Source organism: Hemicordylus capensis, chromosome 4 (assembly GCF_027244095.1).
Source record: "Hemicordylus capensis ecotype Gifberg chromosome 4, rHemCap1.1.pri, whole genome shotgun sequence".
Lineage (NCBI taxonomy): Eukaryota > Metazoa > Chordata > Lepidosauria > Squamata > Cordylidae > Hemicordylus > Hemicordylus capensis.
The window spans coordinates 7,902,058-7,924,643 of NC_069660.1; the positions used below are offsets into that span (position 1 = coordinate 7,902,058).

Below are 22,586 nucleotides of genomic sequence, written 5' to 3' on the forward strand. Positions count from 1 at the left end.
TAGGGATCATCAGGAAGGGGACTGAAAATAAAAATGCTAATATCATGATGCCCTTATACAAATCGATGGTATGACCACATCTGGAGTACTATGTACAGTTTTGTCACCATACCTTAAGAACACCACTGTAGAACTGCTAGAGGTGCAGAAGAGGGCAACCAAGATGCTCAGGGGCCTGGAGCACCTTCCTTATGAGGCAAGGCTACAGCATCTGGGGCTCTTTAGTTTGGAAAAGAGGTGATTGTGATCAAGGTGTATAAAATTATGCATGGAGCAGAGAGAAATGTAGCAGTGTGCCCGAACCGGTCCGGCGGCCATTCCAAAGAATGGCCGAACTGCCGGACCGGTCCGGCCCTGCCTGGTTCGGGTCCGGGTGGGGGGTATGCCTTTAAGGGTGGGAGGGCTTGCTTAGCCCTCCCGCCTCCTTGCCCCCACCAGCGCCCGTATTGAACAGTATAGGGGCGCTGGAAACCAGCCGCCCCCCCCCGCCGCCGCGGCGAAATAACCCCCAAAGCCAGCCAGCCCTCCCTCCCTCCCAGCTAGCTGCCCGCCCACCCACCCACCCGCTCGCTCACTGGATAAGAAACGAGAGGAGCTCCGGCACAGAGCTCCTCTCGTTCGGAAGGCCTCTTGCAGAATGGCGGCTTGCGCGCGCGCATGCGCGCGCCGCAAAGCACGCTGTTCTCCGGAGGCCCGGTCTACCCGCCGGGAAAGGGCCGGGTAGACCAGGCCTCTGATCGCTGGGTAGACCGGGCCTCCGGCGATCGGAGGCCCGGTCTACCCGGCCCTTTCCCGGCGGGTAGACCGGGCCTCCGGAGAACGGCATGCGCGCGCGCGCGCAAGCCGCCATTCTGCAGGAGGCCTTCCGAACGAGAGGAGCTCTGTGCCGGAGCTCCTCTCGTTTCTTATCCAGTGAGCGAGCGGGTGAGCGAGCGGGTGGGTGGGCGGGCAGCTAGCTGGGAGGGAGGGAGGGCTGGCTGGCTGGCTAGCTTTGGGGGTTATTTCGCCGCGGCGGCGGCGGCGGGGGCGGCTGGTTTCCAGCGCCCCTATACTGTTCAATACGGGCGCTGGCGGGGGCAAGGAGGCGGGAGGGCTAAGCAAGCCCTCCCCGCCCTAAAAACAAGGCCCCCCTTCGGTGCCGGTCCGGACTTCTCCGGACCGTGCACATCACTAGAGAAATGTTTCTCCCTCTCTCACAGCACTAGAAACGGGGTCATCCCTTGAAACTGAAGGTTGGGAAATTTAGGATGGACAAAAGGAAGTATTTTTTCACACAGCGCATAATTAATCTATGGAATTATCTGACATGGGATGTGGTGATGGCCACTAGCTTGGATGGCTTTAAAAAGGGCTTAGACAGATTCATGGAGGACAGGTCTATCAATGGCTACTAGTCTTGTGGCTGTGGGCCACCTCCAGCCGCAGAGGCAAGATGCCTCTGAATACCAGTTGCAGGGGAGCAACAGCAGGAGAGAGGGTGTGTCCTCACTTCTTGCCTGTGGGGTTCGCAGAGGCATCTGATGGGCCGCTGTATGAAACAAGATGCTGGTTTAGATGGGCCTTGAGCCTGATCCTGATCCAGCCAGGCTGTTCTTATGCAATCCTGAGGAGTTGAACCTTCTCCCCTGTTGGGGAGTGGGGTGGGGAAGGAGACTATGAAGGAAGCTGGTTCCTCTTAGGGTGCCACATTCAGCGTCTAATTCTGGGTGTTTAGCTGTTACTAGGAAGCCTCCCCCAAGCCAGGCAACTACACAAAGCTACATAAAGGAGTGGAATGTGTTTTGGTTAGCAGGGTGTTCAAGTTTAACTGGAGGATTTGGGTTGGTGGGTGCTGAAGTGCCCTGCTGTGTGTGTGTGTGTCTCTGTCTCTCACACACATACTCACACTCACACACACACCCCGCCTCTGTTCTCTGACTGGGGCTGCCTGCCCCCCTCCCTCGTCTCCACTGCCTTCCAGCCCAGGCTCTGCGGATTGCGCAAGACTGTGGTTAATCGGTGACATTCCAGGACAACGTTGGCTTCCAGCTGGAGCGGTTCCCCTTCTGCCTGCTCTCTCCGGGTCCTCTGCCCAGTCTCAGCAACTTCTGCTTTTCCCTGGTAGATTAGCAGGACTTCTTGGGGGTTTCCTGTGCCCTTCCTGCTCTGACTTCTGGCTGACAAAATAACCCCAAAAACAACGAAGGCAAAAGATGGAGTTTCTGCTTTGGACCAGGGCTGTGGCATCCGCATCAGTGCAGTGTGGGCTGTGACCTGAGCACTCTCCCCTTGCAGGCCTCTCTTGAACCTGTCCGGCTGCCTGGCATGGAGTCAGACTACTGGTCCCTCTAGTCTGTACGGTCTGCTCTGGCTGGCAGCGGCTCTGGAGGGTTTCAGCAGGGGCCTTTCCCATTCCTGCTTGGAGATGCTGCCAGCGATTGACCCTGGGGCCCTCGGTTTGGAAAACGCCTGCTCTGGCACGGACCTAGGGCTTCTTGACTTAGGAAGCTCTCTGATATCCAGTCAGCCCATTAGTCCATCCAGGGAAGTGCTGACGACTCTGCAGAGTTTCAGGCAGGGTTTTTTTGCCGGCATTACCTGGAGATGCTGCCCGGGACTGAACCTGGAACCTTCTCCTCAAAGGGATTGTCCATGTGTGTTTCATGCAGGTGATCCTAGGTTCAGTCCCTGCCCCTTTCCCCTGCCAAGTGGCATTGCAATCCCTGTGTGCAATGTAAGCACGTTCATGCACTGGCTGCCGATAGGTTTCCGGATGAAAGACAAAGTGTTGATTATTACCTATAAAGCCCTTAACGGCTTGGGTCCAGGCTATTTAAGAGAGCACCTCCTTTGTCAGGAACCCTCCCGCCTGTTAACGATCTTCTGGAGAGGTCCGGTTACGGTTGCCAACAGCTCGTCTGGTGGTGACCTGGGACCAGGCTTTCTCTGTGGCTGCCCTGGGACTTTGGAATATGCTCCCTGCTGAAACAAGAGCATCTCCTTCTCTGTTTGTTTCCAGGAAGACCCTCAAGACTCACCTGTTCTCACAGGCCTTCAATTAAAATTAATTTTAATAATTTGTTCTAATAATTATTTTAGGCTGCTGCCTGTGTTTATTTCTGTTTTATGCTACTGTTTTGTTTCATGTATTTTAATCTGTGCTGATTTTAAAATATTTTAAATTTTGTATCACATTCAATAGGTGTGCAGTAGTTCCCTCCCTCTCTGTACCCTGCATTTGAGGGGACCTGTACCCAGATGCACTGTTAAAAGGAACACCTGTATGTACCATCATTCATTCAACCAATATGCCAGTGTGTTCAGGCACTTGTAGGCATGTGCAGCGTTGTGTCTGAATAGGTCTGTAGAATCACCGACATTGTCATTGGAAGGGACCTCGGAAGTTTTCTAGTCTACCTCCCTCCTCAGTGCCAACCAGCTGACGTTGTCAACCAGACTCAACCCCCACCACAAGGCCAGGATAGACCTGCAGTTTTGGGGGCCTCTTTCTGCCAGGTTGAATGGCATAAGCCGGTGGTTCTCAAACCTGGGTCCCCAGATGTTGTTGGACTACAGCTCCCATTATTCTCAGCCACAAAAGCCTTTTGTAGTCCAACAACATCTGCGGACCCAAGTTTGAGAACTCCTGCCATAAGCCTTGCTTTGAGGCTGATCGATAAGCACGTCCAGGCCTGTTTGTTCAGTCTGTATTTAGCCCACCCGTCACGGCATGCAACCAGGGTGGACCCTGCTTAGCCAAGGGGACAAGTCATGCTGGCAACCACGAGACCAGCTCTCCTCTTTTGGCTAATTATATTTCTCTACATGGAGCACAAACATTCTGTGAACTGGGTAGCTAGCTCGTTTGGCAATTCGGAATCATGCCTTTGCTGTGGCTGCCCCAGGGCTCTGCAATACACTCCCCACTGAAATAAGAGCGTCTCCTTCTCTGTTTGTTTTTAGGAAGAACCTCAAGACGTACCTGTTTTCCCAGGCTTTTAATTGAAATTTAAATTTAAATATGTGCTTGCCTACTGAGACTGTGTTTATCTGTTATGAATGTCTAACTTTTATATTGGTTTTTATCAGACAGTATAGAAATACATAAATAAATAAAATAAATAAATGCTAGCCCAGCTCCTGCTAAATCTCATCCTGCATCAGTGCAAGAAACTTCTGCTTTTCTTCCCTCTGGTGGTGTTTATCCTGCTTCCAGCCTGTAAATCTTTTCTTGGCTTTCTGAAAGTTATTTAGAGTCACTTTGCGAAGAGCTCCCTGACTCCGTTGCTGTTCTGCCAACCACTGGCCATGGCCTTCTGTTAAACCAGAGCAGAGCGAGAGGGAGAGAGAGTGCACGTGTGCCATTTGTCTGTTTTCATTTGTTTTAATTCTACTTTTTGTATGTTGAGCTGCCTTGCGTACCCTTGTAAGACTACAAATACTTGAAAGAAACAGGGAAGGGTAAAAATGAAGGAGAGACAGTCATGCTAAATAAAAGGCTGTTAAAACATTTATTTGCCCAGGCTTTTAATTAGACTTACAGAATCTATCATTGTTTTCAATTGTTTTGTTGTAATGTTTTAACTTTGTTTTTCATCTGTGTTGTTTTATTGTAAACCACCCAGATGCATGAGTTTTGGATGGTGTGCAACTATGCTAAATAAAAAATGATAATAAATAATGCTGAGTGCAGAAGCTTACTTCACTCCTCCTGGTGCTTTTGCCTTCACTACCTATACATTTTCAGACTAACAATAATTATTATTCCACTTTTCTGTAAAACTCACTCATTCTCTGGATTTATGCAACGTAAAGACAGACACCAGAATCACAAAACAGACTTGAACTTTGCTGAAATTCTGTTTTTAAGGATTTGTTTGGCAAACTGGCTTGGGGTCAATTGGCTGAAAGGCAGAATGAACCTGTTTTAAGTATAAATAAACCTCATTTTGTGTATTTATAACCAAAAATAAAATGTGATGGCTCAACACTTCCTTTTGTTTAGAAATATCTTATTCCAGGAACAACTGTTGTTCACCTGTATAAACGCCACCAACATGGAAGCTTCTATTGAGAGTCTAGCTGGGATTGTATTCCTTCAGCTTTATCATTCTGGACCCTTGAAGAGGGCTGTTCTGGGATGCCAGTCTTTGATCCTGTCAGTTTCACCTCAGAGGATCTTAAGAATAATAGTTCTGCAATCTCTTCTTCCAAATGGCAAACCATGGTTGGGATATCGGTTGCACCCAGATGTCTGGATATTTCAGTATTGGACTCTCTATTGCACCCACATCCCTCCAGATTGAAATACCTCAGGGGATGGATCGGGGGCCTCCACATGGCCTCTTAGCCACAAGGCTGTTCATTGTATTTTATTTTTTAATAGTGGCAGCAGCAGGATTTTAGCAATAGCAATAGCACTTACATTTATATACCGCTCTATAGCCAGAGCTCTCTAAGCGGTTTACAATGATTTAGCATATTGCCCCCCAACATTCTGGGTACTCATTTTACTGACCTCGGAAGGATGGAAGGCTGAGTCAACCTTGAGCCCTTGGTCAGGATCGAACTTGCAACCTTCTGGTTACAGGGCGGCAGTTTTACCACTGCGCCACCAGGGGCTCTTTTGTAGGTGTGTTTGGATAAACGAGCAAGACAGCTCATTCATTGGACTGGAAACTCATCCTAGGGCTAAACCACCCAAGTGCTAACACAGAAAATGGACTTAGAGGTCAGATGTGGGCTAGCTAGCAAGTAGTGGAATTGAACTGTGGGACTCCCCAAGCCTTTCTACCCTGCACATGTTCATCCTATCCATCCATAGAATGTGTGCACAGGCATAAAATTTAGGGTTGTGTGTTTTTTTTTTAAATGGAGCAGAAGGGGTTGTGGTTCTGAGTGATCCACTACAATTATAGTTTCGAGAGAAACCTTATTTGCACATTATGTTCAAAGATGTACAGTCCGTGTACAACTGTCACGTGAAAAGTGGTTATGTTAGCACATGTGTCTGTGTCCTCTATTTGAGGGGGTCTGTACCCAGGTTCATCTAACCCAGGGATTCTCAAACTTGGGTCCTCAGGTGTTATTGGACTTCAACTCCCATAATCCCCAGCCTCAGTGGCCTTTGCTTGAGGATTATGGGAGTTGAAGTCCAATAACACCTGAGGACCCAAGTTTGAGAATCACTGATCTAACCCCTGCTTACTTGACAAAGAGGCACTTTTTAATGTGGTGATTCTTTTATTTAGCGGGGAAGACTGGCCCTATCCACCCCCAGCTCAGGACCTCCAGTGACTGTTGCTGGTGTCTGTCTTATGCAGAGGCGTAACTAGGGAAAATGGCGCCTAGGGCAAGCACTGAAATTGCGCCCCGCCCCCCCGCATGCTGATGATGTCATCTGAGCTAGATGTACCTATGGTCTGACCCAGTATATGGCAGTGTCCTATGTTCCTATGTGGGCCTACCAAGACGGGGGGCAGAGCAGAGACACTCTTACCCTTGGACTTCAGGGCCAAAGTCCAGGACTTTCACACCTCCTGGGGATGCCCAAATTTTCTTTAGTGTGTCCTGAGTGGTGTGATTGCCACACCATGGCGCTGGCCCCTGATGTGCCGGGTGGCCAAGTGCAATTGTGAACTGCGCTGGGTGATTTAGAGACAGAGGGAGGAGTGGGGAAATAAATATGTGGGACTAGGATTGATTCTCACAATCAGCTCCATAGAGCTCACTAATCCTGACTGACTGTTTAACCAGGATCCTTATAGTTGTGAAGATGCAGCCAGAGTCACATTTTACTGGTATAGCAGATCATCATACAATTACGTTAGTTGAATATATGTTTAACCAAAAGAGCAAACACCCTCTTTGCTTTTAAATCAGTGGAAGGCTGGGCTTTTGCAGAATAGAATGTTACAAGCACGTCTCACTACAAGCATTTTTATTTATTTTATTTATTTTTACATTTTATATCCTGCTCTTCCTCCAAGGAGCCCAGAGCAGTGTACTACATACTTAAGTTTCTCTTTCACAACAACCCTGTGAAGTAGGTTAGGCTGAGAGAGAAGTGACTGGCCCAGAATTACCCAGCAAGTCTCATGGCTGAATGGGGATTTGAACTCGGGTCTCCCCGGTCCTAGTCCAGCACTCTAGCCACTATACCGGGGGAAAACAAACGCCAAACACTGTCATACGGTATTAAGCAAGTCCACATAAGACTCCCTCCACACCAACAGTGATTGCTCTTTACTCAGCTGCCTACCCGCCGCCTGGCCCCTGACCACTCAGCCCGTCTCACTCTCAGGAATCATGGAAAACATCCATTTTGAGAGCGGTTGCGCACCTGCCCTCCCGCAGCTTGGAGCAAGCACGTGGTGGGTAAAAAGGGAATTTAAAAAGAGAAGACACTCATGCTGCGCACACACATACACCCCTTGGAATTGCTTCTTTAGGCTTGTCTTCTCTTGTGAGTGAGAAGCGACAGCGGGAGAAGCAAGGCTGGGCTCGCGCCGCCGCTCCCTCGATCCTCCCGGCTCGATGATCCTCCTGACCTCCGCAGCTCGAAGCAGAGCAAAGCAGGCGGCACAGTAGCAGACCGCCAGACACGCTCTCGCCAGCAGCCTCCCCTCGAGAGTCTTGAGTTGAGACAGATGCAGTGCACGCGGGGCACGTCACATGACGTGACATTGCTCCGGCTGTGAAATGTTGCGCGGGTGTGGCGGGGGGGGGGAGATCCATTTGGCCAATGGCAGCAGAGCAGGGTGCAGGCAGCGTGGCGGCCGGGTAGGTGCCTGGTGGTCGGAGCAGAGGCAAGGCGCCGCCCAAGGTCTGCTGAAGCAAGGATTTTGTGGGGGAGGGGGCGGGGCAGTGGCATTTGTGGCGCCCTCCTTGAGTGGCGCCTAGGGCACGTGCCCTGCCTGCCCCCCCCGCCCCCCGTGGTTACGCATCTGGTCTTACGTTTCTTTTTAGACTGTGAGCTCTTTGGGGACAGGGAGCCATCTTATTTGTTTATTATTTCTCTGTGTAAACCACCCTGAGCCATTTTTGGAAGGGTGGTATAGAAATCGAATAAATAAATAAATAAAGTGAATGCATGTATAGTCATTCACACCAATACATTTATATGTATACAGACTCATAGGAACATAGGAAACTGTCATATACTGAGTCAGACCATTGGTCTATCTAGCTCAGTATTGTCTTCACAGACTGGCAGCGGCTTCTCCAAGGTTGCTGCATGTACAGCATAATGAGGGCATGCACATGGGCAGGCCTGCCTGGGCTTGCATGGCCCTACCCGGGTAGGACTGTGTGTGGAGCACCAGGATTGGGCCTGATCCTGGTGCTGCCCTGCTGGGTAGCCCATGCCATTTACCTGGGCAATTGCAGCATCATGTGCATGCTCAGGTTGCCTACTATGATGATTTATATACTGCTTTTAAACAAAAGTTCCCAAAGTGGTTTATGTAGAGAAATAAAAATAAAATAAATAAGGATGGCTCTCTCTCCCCAAAGGGCTCACAATCTAAAAAGTAACAAAAGATAGTCATCTGCAACAGCCACTGGAGGGATGCTGTGCTGGGGATGGAGAGGGCTCTGCAGCCCGAGGGTGCACAAAGCTGGGTGGCAAGAGCGCTGGGCACCACGCGAATCCCCCAAGGCACCGCGCTTCTGGTGTGATGCATTGTGGGATGCTGGAGGACTTCCTCCCCCAGCTCTGCCGCTCACTGCAGTGCTGACTGTCTGCCTCCCCACCAACCCTTCCTGTTTTGTTCGTGAGAATGACCGTTATGCCTGAATAGGGCTTGAGGTGTTCTGGCCTGGGTGTGTGATGTTGATGGGTGGTTTCCAAGGTTTCTGCCTTCAGGGAACCTTTCCACACTGGGGAACTGGGGGGGACCCACCTAGACATGAGAAGCTGCTTTTATTCTCAGTCACACCAGCGATATGTCTAACCCAGCATCCCTCCCAGGTCTCAGGCAGAAAGAGGCCTGTCCCATAGATTGCTACCTGATCCTTTTTAACTGGAGACGTTGTCAGGGATGGAGCCTGGACCTTCTGCATGCTAAGCAGGTGTTCTCCCCCGCAGGTCTGTGGCCCCGCCTTATAAAGTGTGTGTCAGAGGATTCTGGAGTGTGGGGTGCACAGCCTGTTCACATGGGGTGTGGACCTGGCCTTACTGCCTCTCTGCTTCAGTTGGGAGTGCAAATTTCACACAAACCCAGCTTTCGACCACTGCAGACCTTTTCACTGGGGAATCCCTGATAAATTTCTGAGGAACTTCAGTGCTGATGAAAATCAGTGGTGTAGAGTCTTTGGTTAGTTGGAAGCGTTTCCAAAGGAAACTGATGGTTTTAGCCTAGACCTGTAAGAATTTAGTAGTGCACTGGGCATCCCCCAGGCTTCCAGAAAGGAGGTTCTGGAGGCGGCTCGGTCCCTTGGGGGTGAATTCCAGGCTGGAGGTTCAGAATAACTCATCGCAGGTGGGTTGATCCTAGCATGAGACTGTGCAGGTCATGCATACAAACGGCACTCACGACTTGTGTCTTTTCTGACCCTCAGAAAACTGTCGGAGAAGGCGGGGATTGATGAGGTCACGGCAGCTGCAGTACTCACCAGCCTATCAACCAGCCCTGTTGTGCTCAACAACCCGCCCAACGGCTTCAGCACAGGTAGGGCTGAGGGGAGGGGAGGGGAGGCTTGGATGGCCAACCCAGGAACTCCTGTTGGTTTCCCACTTGCCAGGTTGCTGCTGGGGCATTTCCTGGGCTGGTATTTTGGAGCCATGAGATCCACGTGCATAGGAAGCTGCCATTTTCTGAGTCAGACCCTTGGTCTATCTAGCTCAGTATTGTCTTCACAGACTGGCGGCAGCTTCTCCAAGCTTGCAGGCAGGAATCTCTCTCAGCCCTATCTTGGAGATGCCGCCAGGGAGGGAACTTGGACCCTTCTGCTCTTCCCAGAAAGTCTCCATCCCTTAAGGGGAATATCTTACCGTGCTCACACTTCTAGTCTCCCATTCATATGCAACCAGGGCGGACCCTGCTTAGCAGACCCATGCTTGCTACCACAAGACCAGCTCTCCAGACCCTATCTTAAAAGAGATCTTGTACTTACGGCGTTTCTGACAGATCCAGTTGGCCCAAGGCCAACCTCTGTTCTTAAGTGTCTGATCAAATAGTCTTCTGCACAGTTCTGCTGCTAAAAAAGAAAAAAAAGGGATGGTTGGTTACTCACTAGCCTATCTCCTTTTTTGCCTTCTGCAAGCGCTCTTCTCTGGTTGAACACTGGACTGGCAGCCGCTGTTAACTGTAACACATCACAGTGTCCTCGGCTGGAAGTTAAAGGAAGTACCTGGTGTGCATGTGCATGCCCAGTGCACACGCACATCTCAATCTCTTGCGTGCACGTTGGGTCCTTCCTTTAAGTTCTGGCCGAGGAGGACACCGGGGCGGCAGGGAGGTACGCTGCCGCTCCAGCGAGGACTTGTTCAATGGAACGCCAGCGGGGGAAATGTGGCAGGAGGGGTAAGGGCACCCTCCCCTGCCCTTAAAGATATGCCCCCCCCTTTCAAACCGGCAGAACCGCCGGTCGATTGAGCTGGTTCGGAGGCCCATAAAGGGGCACATCCCTAGTCCTGGGTCTCCCTGGACCACATGGGCAACTAGTGGCAGTGTTTGGCTACCTACACACATTCTCTTGCCAGCTTGACACTCTGAGAACAACGGCCACTTGTCCTATGCTGATAGTAAACATCAAAGCATTGTGTGCTGATGGCAAGAAATCTATTCGTCCTCGGCTTATCAACAGATGATGTTGGACTACAACTCCCACGGTGTAGGGTATTCCAGCAGGGTGAATACCTGCTTGAGAAGCCCTGCCTTAGCCTTTAAAGAGCTAGAAGGCTCTTTGTTTGCTTCCCCTGTAGTCAGTTCCATCCTGGTGGTTCCCAAGTCTGTGCCGTCAGCAGATCCATCTGACCATTCCCTCCCCCTCCCCCCCCCGCAGAAAGCAACTGTGACGCTTGGAAGGAAGGTCCGGCTATGTCCTCCAGCTGCTGCAGCAGTGGCAGCAACAACAGCGGCGACTGGGGCTGGGACCCTCCGAGCGACCTCTCCACCCCCTCAACGCCATCGCCACCACTCTCCTCAGACATCGCAACAAGCTTCCTGTCTTCCCTGCAGTCGGACCTGGAGGAGACGGAAGCGACTCACTTCCTGTTCGGCGACCCCATCCCCAGGAAGAGAAAGGTGAGAGAGGCCTCTGAAGGGCTCGGTTGGGATGCAGGAGGAAGCCTCTGATCAGGGCAGGCTATGAGTGCATCTCCCGCCCCCCACCATTGCAGTGAACCTCTGCCACTCCAGATGGCCGGCGTGAGGATTAATGTAGCGCCTGATGTTCACGCAGCCTACGCCAGCCCCAGGAATGCACGCTCCCTGCTCCCCCCCCCACCCCACCCCCACTTCCTTTGTAGGTTAGGGCAGGGGGTCCCAACAAGGGGGTACTGCTACCCCTAGGGGTACTTGAAGGGGTACTTGAAGGGTCCTCTTGCCTCCCCCATGCTGCAGCCGCGCTATTTGTTCCTCATTGGAAGATGGCTGGCTTGACGCTGATGTGTCTTTAGGGATGTGTCCGCTGTAGAAGGGGAAGGAGAAGGGTGAAGACCCTCCTCCTCTGCTCCTGATTGGCTGGCTACATGCTGGAGCTCAGCATGCCCTTCTCCTCAGCCTGACTGACAGGCTTCAGAAAATTAGCATGGAGTGCTCCCATTGAAATTTAATTGGACGAGTAAACTCGTCCCATTAATTTCAGTTGGAGTATTCGTGAGTAACTTAGTCTGGATGGAAGCCAGTGACTGGAGTAGCCTATCTCATAACTCTTAATATTTAAATTTGTGTGTGTCTATACATAAATACATACACTAAAGAACTCTGTGGGGTATCTGAGCTGAATGCTTGCAACAGAAGGGGGATTCACTTGTTTCAAAAGGTTGGGAACCCCTGAGTTAGGATATACCGAGATGGGATGCGATGGCCAAGCCTACCAGATCATGACCTGCTTGCTCCAGAGAACCCGAAGTCTGTAACGAACCACAGCCCAGGTCCTTGGGTTCTCTGAAGCAAGTAGGGTAGAATATGCCAAGACTGGTGGGTTCTGACGTTACAACTGATCTCGGCGTATCCTGACCTACACAGGAAGTAGGCCCTTGCACTGGGATGGGAACAGGGATGGCCATGCTCCCGGGCGGAGAGAGGTTCCACAAGGCTTGGGTTCCATGGGAAGTCTAATCAGGCCTTTTGAATGCTCCTTTCTTTAAAAAAAGAAGAAGAAGAATGGCTCTACTTCAGGGGTTCCCACCTGTGGTGCTCCAGATGTTGCTGAACTACAACTACCATCATCCCCAGCTATAATTTATTGTGGCTGGGGATGATGGAAGTTGTAGTTCTGCAGCATCTGGAATTTCTCTTCTAAGTGTGTTCCTTATAAAGGGGACAAAGAGAAGCCTGTTTTCCTTCCCCTTCCACTGTGTCTTATCACTAAGTCCAGTAATCTTGTCAAGTGCCCATGGTCCAGCTCCTCTAACTGGGCTGGCTCCTAGATCCAAAGAAAATTCGTCAAGGCCTGGAGTAACATAAGCGCACAGGGACAGGTCCCCGCCCCGAGGGGCTTGCATTCTTTCTTTCACATGGATGCTCTGCGCTGTTGTTTGGCATCTTGTGTTTGGCTTGTCCGGAGTTCAGCCTCTGACAGGAAAAGATTCAGCCCTCTTCCCCTGTGACTCAGTGCCGCTCTAGATGTGTGGCTTCTCCCAGTCCTTTCGACAGGACTGGTCGATTTCTGGGCCCCGGGAAAGCGTTCCAGCCCGAGCTGGATTATAAGCTCTGCAACTGCACTCGCTTCTGTTACAGAACTCCACCAAGGTGATGTTCAAGTGCTTATGGAAGAACTGTGGGAAGGTGCTGAGCAGTTCCTCTGGGATGCAGAAGCACATCCGGACCATCCATCTCGGGTAGGTGGGCCTCAAGGCTATTGGCAGCAGGTTTACCCCACTGCACACATATAACGGGCTAGGTTTAGAGTGAGAACCGGGAAGGAAGCATTGCCCACTGGTGACGGTGTTTCTGGATATCAAGCTCATTTTTTTAAAGGGGGTGAGAAAAGGGGTAGTTGGGAAAGAGCTGGGGAATTCACACACTTGGCTACGCCAGCCGTGCCTCCTTGAAGGCTGGGAGCCCCTGCCTGGGGTCCCCTCATGGAGTTGGACTTCATCTCCCACTCTTCACGGACCCAAGGACCGAAGGCTGGGGACGATGGGAGTTGTCGTCCAACAACATCCAGAGGCTCCAGGTGGAGACCCCCTGCTCTGAGGTGTGCCAAGCTGCTTAGTCTCCAGGTGCTGAGGAAGGGGAGCAGAGAGGTCTGGCGGGAGGCGGCACTGTGCGGAGGGTCTGGCTGGCTGGCTGCTGCTGCTGCTGGCACAAGGGGCAAGGGAGAGGCCAGAGCTGCGGGAGAGAGCAGCTGCCTTCCTTGCCGAGAGGGCCAGGCTCAGCCCCTCCTTGCAGCACGTCTGGGTCCACAAAGCTGAGGCTTTGCTGGAGAGATCTTGCAAGCCAGATGGGACTCTGCTGGATGGCATGAGATTCGCCATCTTGGCACATTGGGGTGCAAGTGCAGCCCGTCCATCGTGTATGCATCTGCAGGTCTGTACACAGGTGCAGCTATTCAGATGCTATATTCAGTGCACATACAGCAGGACACTTCCTGTCTGTACTTGGCATTTGAGGGGGTCTGTACCCAGGTTTGCTTTTAAGATAAACACATGTCGAGACCGCAGGGTTCCCTTTTAATACTGAGTATTTGTTATTTACTAGCCCTTGGAAGCTTTTACTCCATCAAGACCTTTAGGAATTTTATTGTTTTATGTATTAACAAGCTTTTATTAAAAAAAACCCTCTATGTATTAATAAGCTATTTATTGAAACTTGTAAGTAATTATGTGGATAAAGTATTGTGAATCTTAGAATTAGTGTTTTGAATAATTTCTTATTAGAATTTCAATACACATACACACACACACACTATCTATCTATCTATCTATCTATCTATCTATCTATCTATCTATCTATCTATAATATATTATATATTTTAATACTGGATACTGACCAAGCTCTATATTGTCCAAGCAGGAGCTATTCCTGATCTTTCACAGTTCTCTAGTTTCCTTGGGATCAGGCCTAGTCTGTTGCTGAGGGGATCACAATGGCAGGACCCTAAAGCTGCCAGTGGGGCATGTGCCAAGAACCCTCGAGAGTGGTTTCGTAGCGAGTAGAGAAGACATGCCAGCCGCATCCTCCACTGTACACCCCCCTCCAGTTCCTTGCTTTGCACTTTTCCTCCTGACCTGGCAAAAGTTAAATGCAGGCTGCCCCTTGACTAGTGAGGGCCAGCAGGACCCCCCACAGCAAATGTTAACTCCCTGCCTACCCAGTGTGGCTTTTCCCTGCACCCCCTAACACAACATTTTTGTCTCTGCCAGACGGAAGGCGGACCTGGATCAGAGCGACGGGGAAGAAGACTTCTACTACACTGAGCTGGATGTCAATGTGGACTCCCTGACCGATGGGTTGTCCAGCCTGACCCCCGTCTCCCCCACCTCCTCCGTGCCCCCCATCTTCTCCATCCTGGAGGAGGTACAGCAAACCCCCCCAATTCCATTCAAGCCAGAGGTTTCTGTGGTGTCTCATGTGAACCCGTTGACACCCATGACCATCCTGAGCCAATCAGCACCCACAAGTCTGTGCCACATCCAAACTGACCACGCCTACCAGGTGGGTTCCAGAAGCTGGAGCATCCCTGCTTTAGTGGGTGAGGCCTGCAGAGTGGAGAGGTTCTTGTCCAGGGAGTCTGTCGCAGGGTCAAATGAGATGAAGTGTTAAATGCAGCATTGCTAGTTGGGGGGGCGCTTATTTTTGCTGGCTGGCATGATGCGTGGCCACGTGGAGATGGGAGGGGGCTATGGGGCCGCAGGAAGCCTTCAGTGCCCCTGGGCCGAAAGTTTATTGTGCAGCAGGCCGGGCACAGAGGGGGAGTGATTTTGGCTGCTCCCCTCACCGCACAAACCCTGGTCCCCTTGCTTGAGTGGAGGCACGTGGACAGGGTTTTTGCAGCGAGGGCTCCCCAGGTTCCGCCTGCTGTGCAAAAAGCCTTCTGCACAGGGACACCCGAGGCTCCCTGCAGCCCTTCTTCCCTCATTGCATGCCCACTGCATGCCAGCCACTGTTGGTAAGAGCCGTTTTGGGGCTTTCCCACCACAAACCCAGCACAGCACTCCCCTGCCCCCAGCTGCTGTGGACCTCTGAAGACCGTGGCACCTTGAGGGACCGATGGCAGCTGTGGGGGAGGGGGGCAGATTTTCAGCCGTATAAACTGACAAGGTTATAGACTTCTACACTGCTTGGCTCTGTAAAGCCCAAAGAAGCATTTAACTTCTCATCTAGTTTAGCCACGGAGTCCCAACAGGAACAGAACAAAAAAACATAAGAAGAGCTTTGCTGGATCAGGCCCAAGGCCTCTCTAGTCCAGCATCCTGTTTCCCACAGTGGCCCACCAGATGCATCTGGGAAGCCCACAGGCAAGAGGGGAGGACATGCCTTCTCTCCTGCTGCTGCTCCCCTGCAACTGGTATTGAGAGGCATCGCGCCTCTGAGGCTGGAGGTGGCCTATAGCCACCAGACTAAGAGCCCTTGGTAGACCTGTCCTCCATGAATCTGTCTAAGCTCCTCTTAAAGCCACCCAAGCTGGTGGCCATCCCCACAACCCATGGCTGAGAATTCCATAGATTAATTGTCCCAAAACCTTGTGTCTTTTGTTTTGCACTAAACAAAACCCCTCCTTTGACTTCCAGGCAACAGGTCCTACTGGCCTCCTGGCCGATTTGAAAGCTCCGGCCACTGGGATGGAAATCAGCATACCCTGGCAGCAGCAGGCCCTGTTCCCCCCTCCTCTGCCTCCGGTCCTTTTCAAGAGCCCTTCGGTAAGTAGCCAGCCCACCCTCCTCCCCTCCCCCAGCTGGCTCTAGACCTTTGTTTCCAGAGGCAGGAAGGTTCAGCCTTCCTTGTTGGTCTGTGCTGCTGCCCAGCCTGGAGAAAGCTGCTCATCTCGGCTCTTTGGTGGCCCAGTGGGGAGGCTCTTAATGGGTTGTGTTCTTTCTCCCTCCCCAGGGCTGCCTGACTCCCATCCGACCTGCTGACATAGGAGAGAAGGTCCCTGCCATGCCCGTCGCCAAAGGACACCCCTTGGTGCCCCCTTGCATGCCAAAGCCCACCGCAGGCACGAGGTAAGTTGGCTGCTGGGGTTTGAATCCCCAACCTGATCTCCTCCTCCGGCAGCATCTACAGAGGAAACTGAATTTGCATGTTTCCCTCCATGAACACAGTCTGCCTTCAAAGTTTCTGGTTTTCATAGCAGCTGGCAGAACTTCCGCCTGCCTGTACCTGAAACCCCCACCCCCCCTTTTTTTTTTTAAAAAGCAGCATATGGAAACACACATTTGGGGGAGAGAAGAAGTTTGCTCAGATACTGCAACCATTAAAAATAGCACCGAGATTTGAAACCTTCATGGATTTCAGTTTGCTGTTGTCTTCTTGTGTTTCAAAGACACACACTAAGGACTGCAGTTCATCAAGGCCGGGGTCCCCAGATGTTGTTGGATTACAACTCCCATAATCCTCGGCCTTTGGCCACTGTGGCTGGGAATGCTGGGAGTTGTAGTACAACATTATCTGGGGATTCAGGGTTGGGAACCCTGGCTTTGGTGGAATCGAAAATGTGTGTTCCTTACAATAATGTCCCATCTTGCAATACCTTCCAGTAAGAGTGTAGGGAGGCTGGCAGCGGCCCATGTGTGGCCACCACCACGGCCCCCTGGCCCCGCCCTCCACATCTGATGTCAGATGTGGGGGCGTGGTCTCCCTCCCAGACGGGGTCGTGCGGCCCCATTTGGAAGGGAGACCGGCCTGCGCTGCGTTGGGCAGCGTGGACCAGAGCGACTCTATTGGCCTTAAAGACGGAGAGCCGTTCCGGCCATGCTGCCAATGCAGTGCGGGCCAATCTCTCTCCTAAATGGGGCCGCAGGGCCCTGTTTGGGAGGGAGAGCGAACGGCCCCGCTGCATTGGCAGTGAGACCAGGAGCGGCTCTCTCTGCCTTTAAGGCAGGGAGAGTCACTCCGGCTGTGCTGCCAATGCCACGTGGGCTGATTTTGGTTCCAAATGGGGCCGCAGGGCCGCGCTTGGGACTGAAATAACGCCCGCCCCGCCCCCAGTGTCTGACATCAGACGTGGGGTGTGTGTCTGGGGCTGCACCCGTGGGCCCTGATTGGTGGCGGCCCGGGCTCTTTGAACCCATTCGCCCAATGGTGGCTCTGCCCCTGCTTCCAGTCCTCAGTGTTTCACATTTTGGTCAATGCAGGAAGCACCCGAGCCACTGATCCTGCCATCTAGTGCAGTATTGTCCACACTGGCGGGCGGTGGCTCTCCGTGGTTCCAATCAGGAGTCTTTCCCAGCCCTCCCTGGGGATGCTGCCAGGAATTGAACCCAGGATGCCCTTCTCAGTGGTAGAGCACCTCCCTCGCATGCAGAAGGTCCCAAATTAAATCCTTGGCATCCCCAGTTAGGGGACCGCCTGCTCTTAGATCCCAGAGATCCGCTGCCAGTCAGTGTAGGCAGTCGTGAGCCCCATAGGCCAATGTTCTGTTTCAGTAGCACACCACTTCAGAGGTTCACTGAGCTACAACCCCTCCCTCTTGCTCAGGCATGGAGAAATGTTGACAGGCAGACCTGCAGTGTCCTAAATCTGTTGTGCTTGGCCTCTCTGGGCAGGTAGAAGCTGGTCTGAGAGGAGAGCTGGCCTTGTGGTAGCAAGCGCAAATTGACTCCTTTGCTAAGCAGGGTCCACCGTGGTTTGAATTTGAATGGGGAACTATATGTGTCAGCACTATAAGAGATTCCCCTCAGGCGATGGGGCCGCTCTGGGAAGAGCATCTGCATGCAGAAGGTCCCAAGTTCCCTCCCTGGCATCTCCAAGATGGGACTGGGAGAACTCCTGCCAACAAACTTGGAGAAGCTGCTGCCAGTTTGTGTAAACACTACTGAGATAGATGGACCAATGGACTGACTCAGAGCAAGGCAGCTTCCTATGTTCCTTCAGCACAGGGCCATAGGAATGCATGGAATTTCCAAATGGCCATTGGTCTTTTGGAATTCCATGGCCATTTAGAAGGAATGCTAGTGGGTATTCCCTGCCACTCACTTTAGTACTAGAGGGCCTTAATATCCGCCTATTCATTATCTGAGGATTTGCATATCAACGTTTGGGTAAGAGACACCCGACCTCAGCATACACAGAAAAAAAGAAAGAAAACATGTTGGCCTTACATATCTGTGGGTTGGGAGTGGCTCTATTTTTTTTTTTTTAAAGAAAGTAAAAACTGGCAATTTGGGGGCATTCCGGGGCACAGGACAACTCGGGGAGCAGCAAAGCATGGTAGAGACCTCCCCCCCGCATTTCCCCCACAAATTTGGCCAATTATAAGTAATTTTCTGTGATTTCCCCAGCGCCCAGGAACCTGACCCCCATGATCCCATAGCCCTCAGTGACCGATATTCACGGATTCCATATCTGCGGTTACAGCCAGGAACGGAACGCCCGTGAATATCAAGGTCCTCCTGTACATTCAGAAGGTTCCAAGCTGCATGGAGGAGGTTCCCAGTGCCCTCCCTGGCAGCATCTCCAAGATAGGGCTGAGAGAGACTCCTGCCTGCAACCCTGGAGACGCCGCTGCCAGTCTGGGTCAACCATGCTGAGCTAGAGGGACCAAGGGTCTGACTCGGTAGAAAGCAGCTTCCTGTGTTCCTGTGCACTCCCCTCTGAACCGCCCTTTGCTCTGCCTCTTCCTAGGAAACCGCGTGGTGAGGCCAAGAAGTGCCGCAAGGTGTACGGCATGGAGAACCGCAACATGTGGTGTACAGCCTGCCGCTGGAAGAAGGCTTGCCAGCGGTTTGTCGACTGAGCTGCGTCTTCCTCCTGCTGAGCTCCGAGACGCCGCCAGCCGCAGCTCCTTGTCCTTGCGCATTTGCACCTCCGTGCCTTCCAGCCTGATCTCCCTCGCCGTCCACCCCTTTCCCGGCGGCTCTCCCCCACCCCCCGGAGGCGGGGGGTTCACATCCGTGCCTTGGCTCAGGAAAAAGGAGTGTCTGGTGTGGACAATTGCGTTTGTTGCTTTGCTGATGGAAGGGTGGAAGAAATAATGGCCCTTCCCCGGCTGTGCATACCACCTGGAGCGCCGTCCGGGGCTTCTAAATCCTATGATTGGAACCTCCCTGGCCTAGTTTTTTTTTTTTAAATATCTTTTTTATACTTGCCACTGGCCGTAATTGGGCTAATGGCAACTTTACCCGTGTGCGCACATGTGAAGACTGGGTCTTTCCCCTGTCCTTTTTTGAAATAAGCTATTTCTTTTCTGTTCTCTCTCCCACTGCCTGGACCACTGGTTCTTACCTCCCCTCACAGAGTGTCTAGCAGCCGTCGGGGTCTGAGACAGGGAAGAGCCAGCAGTGCCCTGTCCCTGCACGAAGATGTGGCCGCTGGATTGTAAAAGCCAACTCAGCCCAAGTTAAGCTAAGCTGGTGGTAGCTGTTTGTCTTTGCTTTAGGTGGAAAAGAGAGCCAAGATGCTCTCTTCGCGAACGGGGAACATGGACTTTTGTATCTCTTTTTCCATGGCTTTTTCTTTTCTTTTGGGGGGACTTTCTTGTTTTGGCCAATGGTGAACAACGAAGCAGGCACTCGAAGGAAAGGAAATGCCCTTTCTGCAGGCTTTCCCATTTTTCACCTATTCAGGTATTAGTTGCAACAAAAGGTTGAGAAGTAGAAGGGTATGTCCCCTTCTTGTTCAGTTTCTAGGTGCCATGTCGGATCACACAAACATCACACAGGCATGATTGGAAGTACTGCCCAGTACCCCTGGGACCTGAGGTCTTTCTGCCCCTCGTGTCATTGACCGATCCCCCCCACTTCCCCAATGTGATGCCTGGAGAAGAAGGCTCTGCTGTAGGAAATATTCAGACATTTGCAGTCTGGCTTAAGAACGGGCCCATTTCGTGTGGCTGAAGGCCTTCGTTTCTTGCAAAGAATAAGCTGTGCCCAGGACAGCCAGCGTGGTCTTTCCCACGGAGGCGGAATGAATTTGCATTACAGTTTTCTCTGACCACAGACAGGAACGTTTCCAGATGTGCAATCCAGAGGTTCTCAAAAAAGAAACAGACCAGTGACAGATCTGTTCTTGAATTGCAGTAGCAAAAGGCAACTTTTTTTTTTTTTTGGTAAATTTGGCATGAATCTGAATTTTGGAATCAGGTTTTGAGTTTGGTTCCACATAGGTGGGGAAAGTTGCCAAATGTCAGACGATCATTGATATGTTCTTGGGTTTTGCTTTTCCACTTTGTTCCTTTGCTTGTCTGAAATGATGCCGCTTATTTTTGAGGGCCATTGAGGGGAAGCCAGAACCCAGCTGTGGCGTGCTCTTCTGCACTTAAACGCAAGTGCACCGGGCAGTGACATGAGTCCTTGAGAGCCTCAGCAGACATTTTCTGGTGTCTGCCCAATGTACCTGTCGCATTCTTGCACAGTTTGCCCTGGGGCATAGCTCTCCTGGGAAGTTCTCCTGTGCAAGTTGCCCAGGGGTGACAGGGTAGCGTTGTACCCTCAGCTTCTTAATCTGAGTCAATGACACTTTGGGAATTTTAAGTATTGCACATGTAAAACCTGTCGATATTCTAACCAAAATTTCATACTTTCCCATAAACGTTTAACTAGGCTGTTTTCAAGTTCTTCATTTTATTTTATTTTAAAAGAGGAGCCAGCTCTTATCTCCAAGCTCCTCCCATTCAGGCTCTGAAGTTTTGGTTTGCTCATTTGAGCATGTGATATGGTTCTTTTTATGGCACATGGCACACTGTCCAATACCTGGATGTGTCACATAGCTAAAAGTGCTACTCATCTGAAGAAGATAGGTCTTGTAATCTGAGGTGGCTATTCATGGAAGTCATTATATCAGGGGTTCTCAAATGTGGGTCCCCAGATGATGTTAGACTACAACTCCTATCATCCCATGCCACTGGCCAAAGGCCTTGGTGGCTGGGGATGATGGGAGTTGTAATCAACATCATTTGGGACCCGCGCTTGAGAACCCCTGTATCATTATATGATATGGCCATAACAGAAACCCTATTCCTGTGCACAGTTGCCCAGGAGCCAATGTCTCTAAAATAATGAGGGGCGCGCATGTCTGCTGCTGTGCAGCTGCCCGCTGCTTCAAGGGAGCTTGTGCACCAGTTGTTTCCAGGGCTGTGCCCATCAGCTTCGTTCTTGGAGAATGAGGCTGAACCATTTGGGGATAAAACTGCCGGAAAGTGCCTGACTGACTCTCTCGTCTTTGCCGCTCTATGCCAAACTGCAAAGGTGTATGTTTATTTTTTGTATTTTGTTCTTCAAGAAATCACTTGGCAGCAAAGCTGCTGTTCTTTCAAGGGCGGCCTCCTCATGTTTGCAAGACTGATGGGGATGGAGACTGCCCTGTCCTCCTGCTTTCCAAAAGCACAGCTTCTGTTCTTGTGGAGTCCAGGAAACTACATTTCCTACAATGCATTAATCTTTTCCGTGTTCTCTTAGGCTCTTCTCTTTACGCAAACTGCACTGGCTTTTGAAAAAGGTAGTTCTTCTCTCTCCTTTCCCCCCTCCCCCCACTGGTGTCCTTTAAGCTTTGCTTTGCAGCCTCTTGGCTGCCTCGGGATGGACAAAGTCCTTGCGAGCTTGCCATGATCATTAATGTTGAGAGATAATCAACCCCTTCCCCCAGCCCCATTCACAGTGGCCTGTCCTCTGCACAGTCGCGCTCAGGAGTATGTCTCATGGAGCTCGGTGGGACTCATTCCTGGGTAAACATTACTAGGATTGCACTGTATGGCAAACAACTCTGTGTGTATGTGTGTGCGTGTGTGTGTGTGCGTGTGTGCAGGGAGCTTTATTCTTTCTTTCGCTTTTAAGAAAGCCAGCCAGCTTTTGAGCTTGTAAAAAGGCCAGCTTTTTTTTCTTTCCAAAATGTATTTGAAGCGTAGCAGGTATCTGCAAAGAGCTATTAAGGCAGCAGTCCTGTACACACTTAGCTTGGTGTAAGCCCTGTTGAATGTAGTGGGACTTGCTTCTGATTAATCATGCCTAGGGTTGCACTATGAGGCTGTGATCCAAATCCTTTGTGCTTGAAAGTGAATCCTGTTGAAATTAATAGGGCTGATGTAAGAATAAATGGGGGTCAGGATTAGGCTGCTAGAGCCAAAACCCAGGTCGAGGGCAGTACCATTTCAGAGCATAGGTGGACATGACTTGTGCTTCATATCCATGGTTTCACTGCAGACGCAAAATGTAGCATGGCGAGAGAAAGACTTGTTTAGATCTTCCTTTCTAACCAGCTCCTTCCACACGTCCAAGGAGTTTTCCTAGATGGGTCCGTAGTGTTCCATGTGCAGTCCCAAATGGTATAGTCCAGCAGCAG

At 51.2% G+C, this 22,586-nt stretch overlaps 1 protein-coding gene across 3 annotated transcripts in view; it reads left to right on the forward strand.

Annotated features, from left to right (window-relative positions):
• SLC2A4RG (SLC2A4 regulator) overlaps positions 1-20,857 on the forward strand; it is a 51,790-nt gene extending 30,933 nt beyond the window's left edge. Inside the window, exons 3-9 of one of the 3 annotated variants that reach the window (XM_053249661.1) lie at positions 9,541-9,650; positions 10,987-11,228; positions 12,888-12,988; positions 14,516-14,807; positions 15,884-16,012; positions 16,200-16,315; positions 18,936-20,857. In XM_053249661.1, coding sequence (XP_053105636.1) covers positions 9,541-9,650; positions 10,987-11,228; positions 12,888-12,988; positions 14,516-14,807; positions 15,884-16,012; positions 16,200-16,315; positions 18,936-19,047 — 1,102 coding nt within the window. In that variant the 3' untranslated portion in view covers positions 19,048-20,857. Of the gene's footprint in view, positions 1-9,540; positions 9,651-10,982; positions 11,229-12,887; positions 12,989-14,515; positions 14,808-15,883; positions 16,013-16,199; positions 16,316-18,935 lie in introns of all 3 variants that reach the window. The other 2 variants (XM_053249660.1, XM_053249662.1) reach the window with 2 other exon arrangements.
• The last annotated feature ends 1,729 nt before the right edge of the window (positions 20,858-22,586 follow it).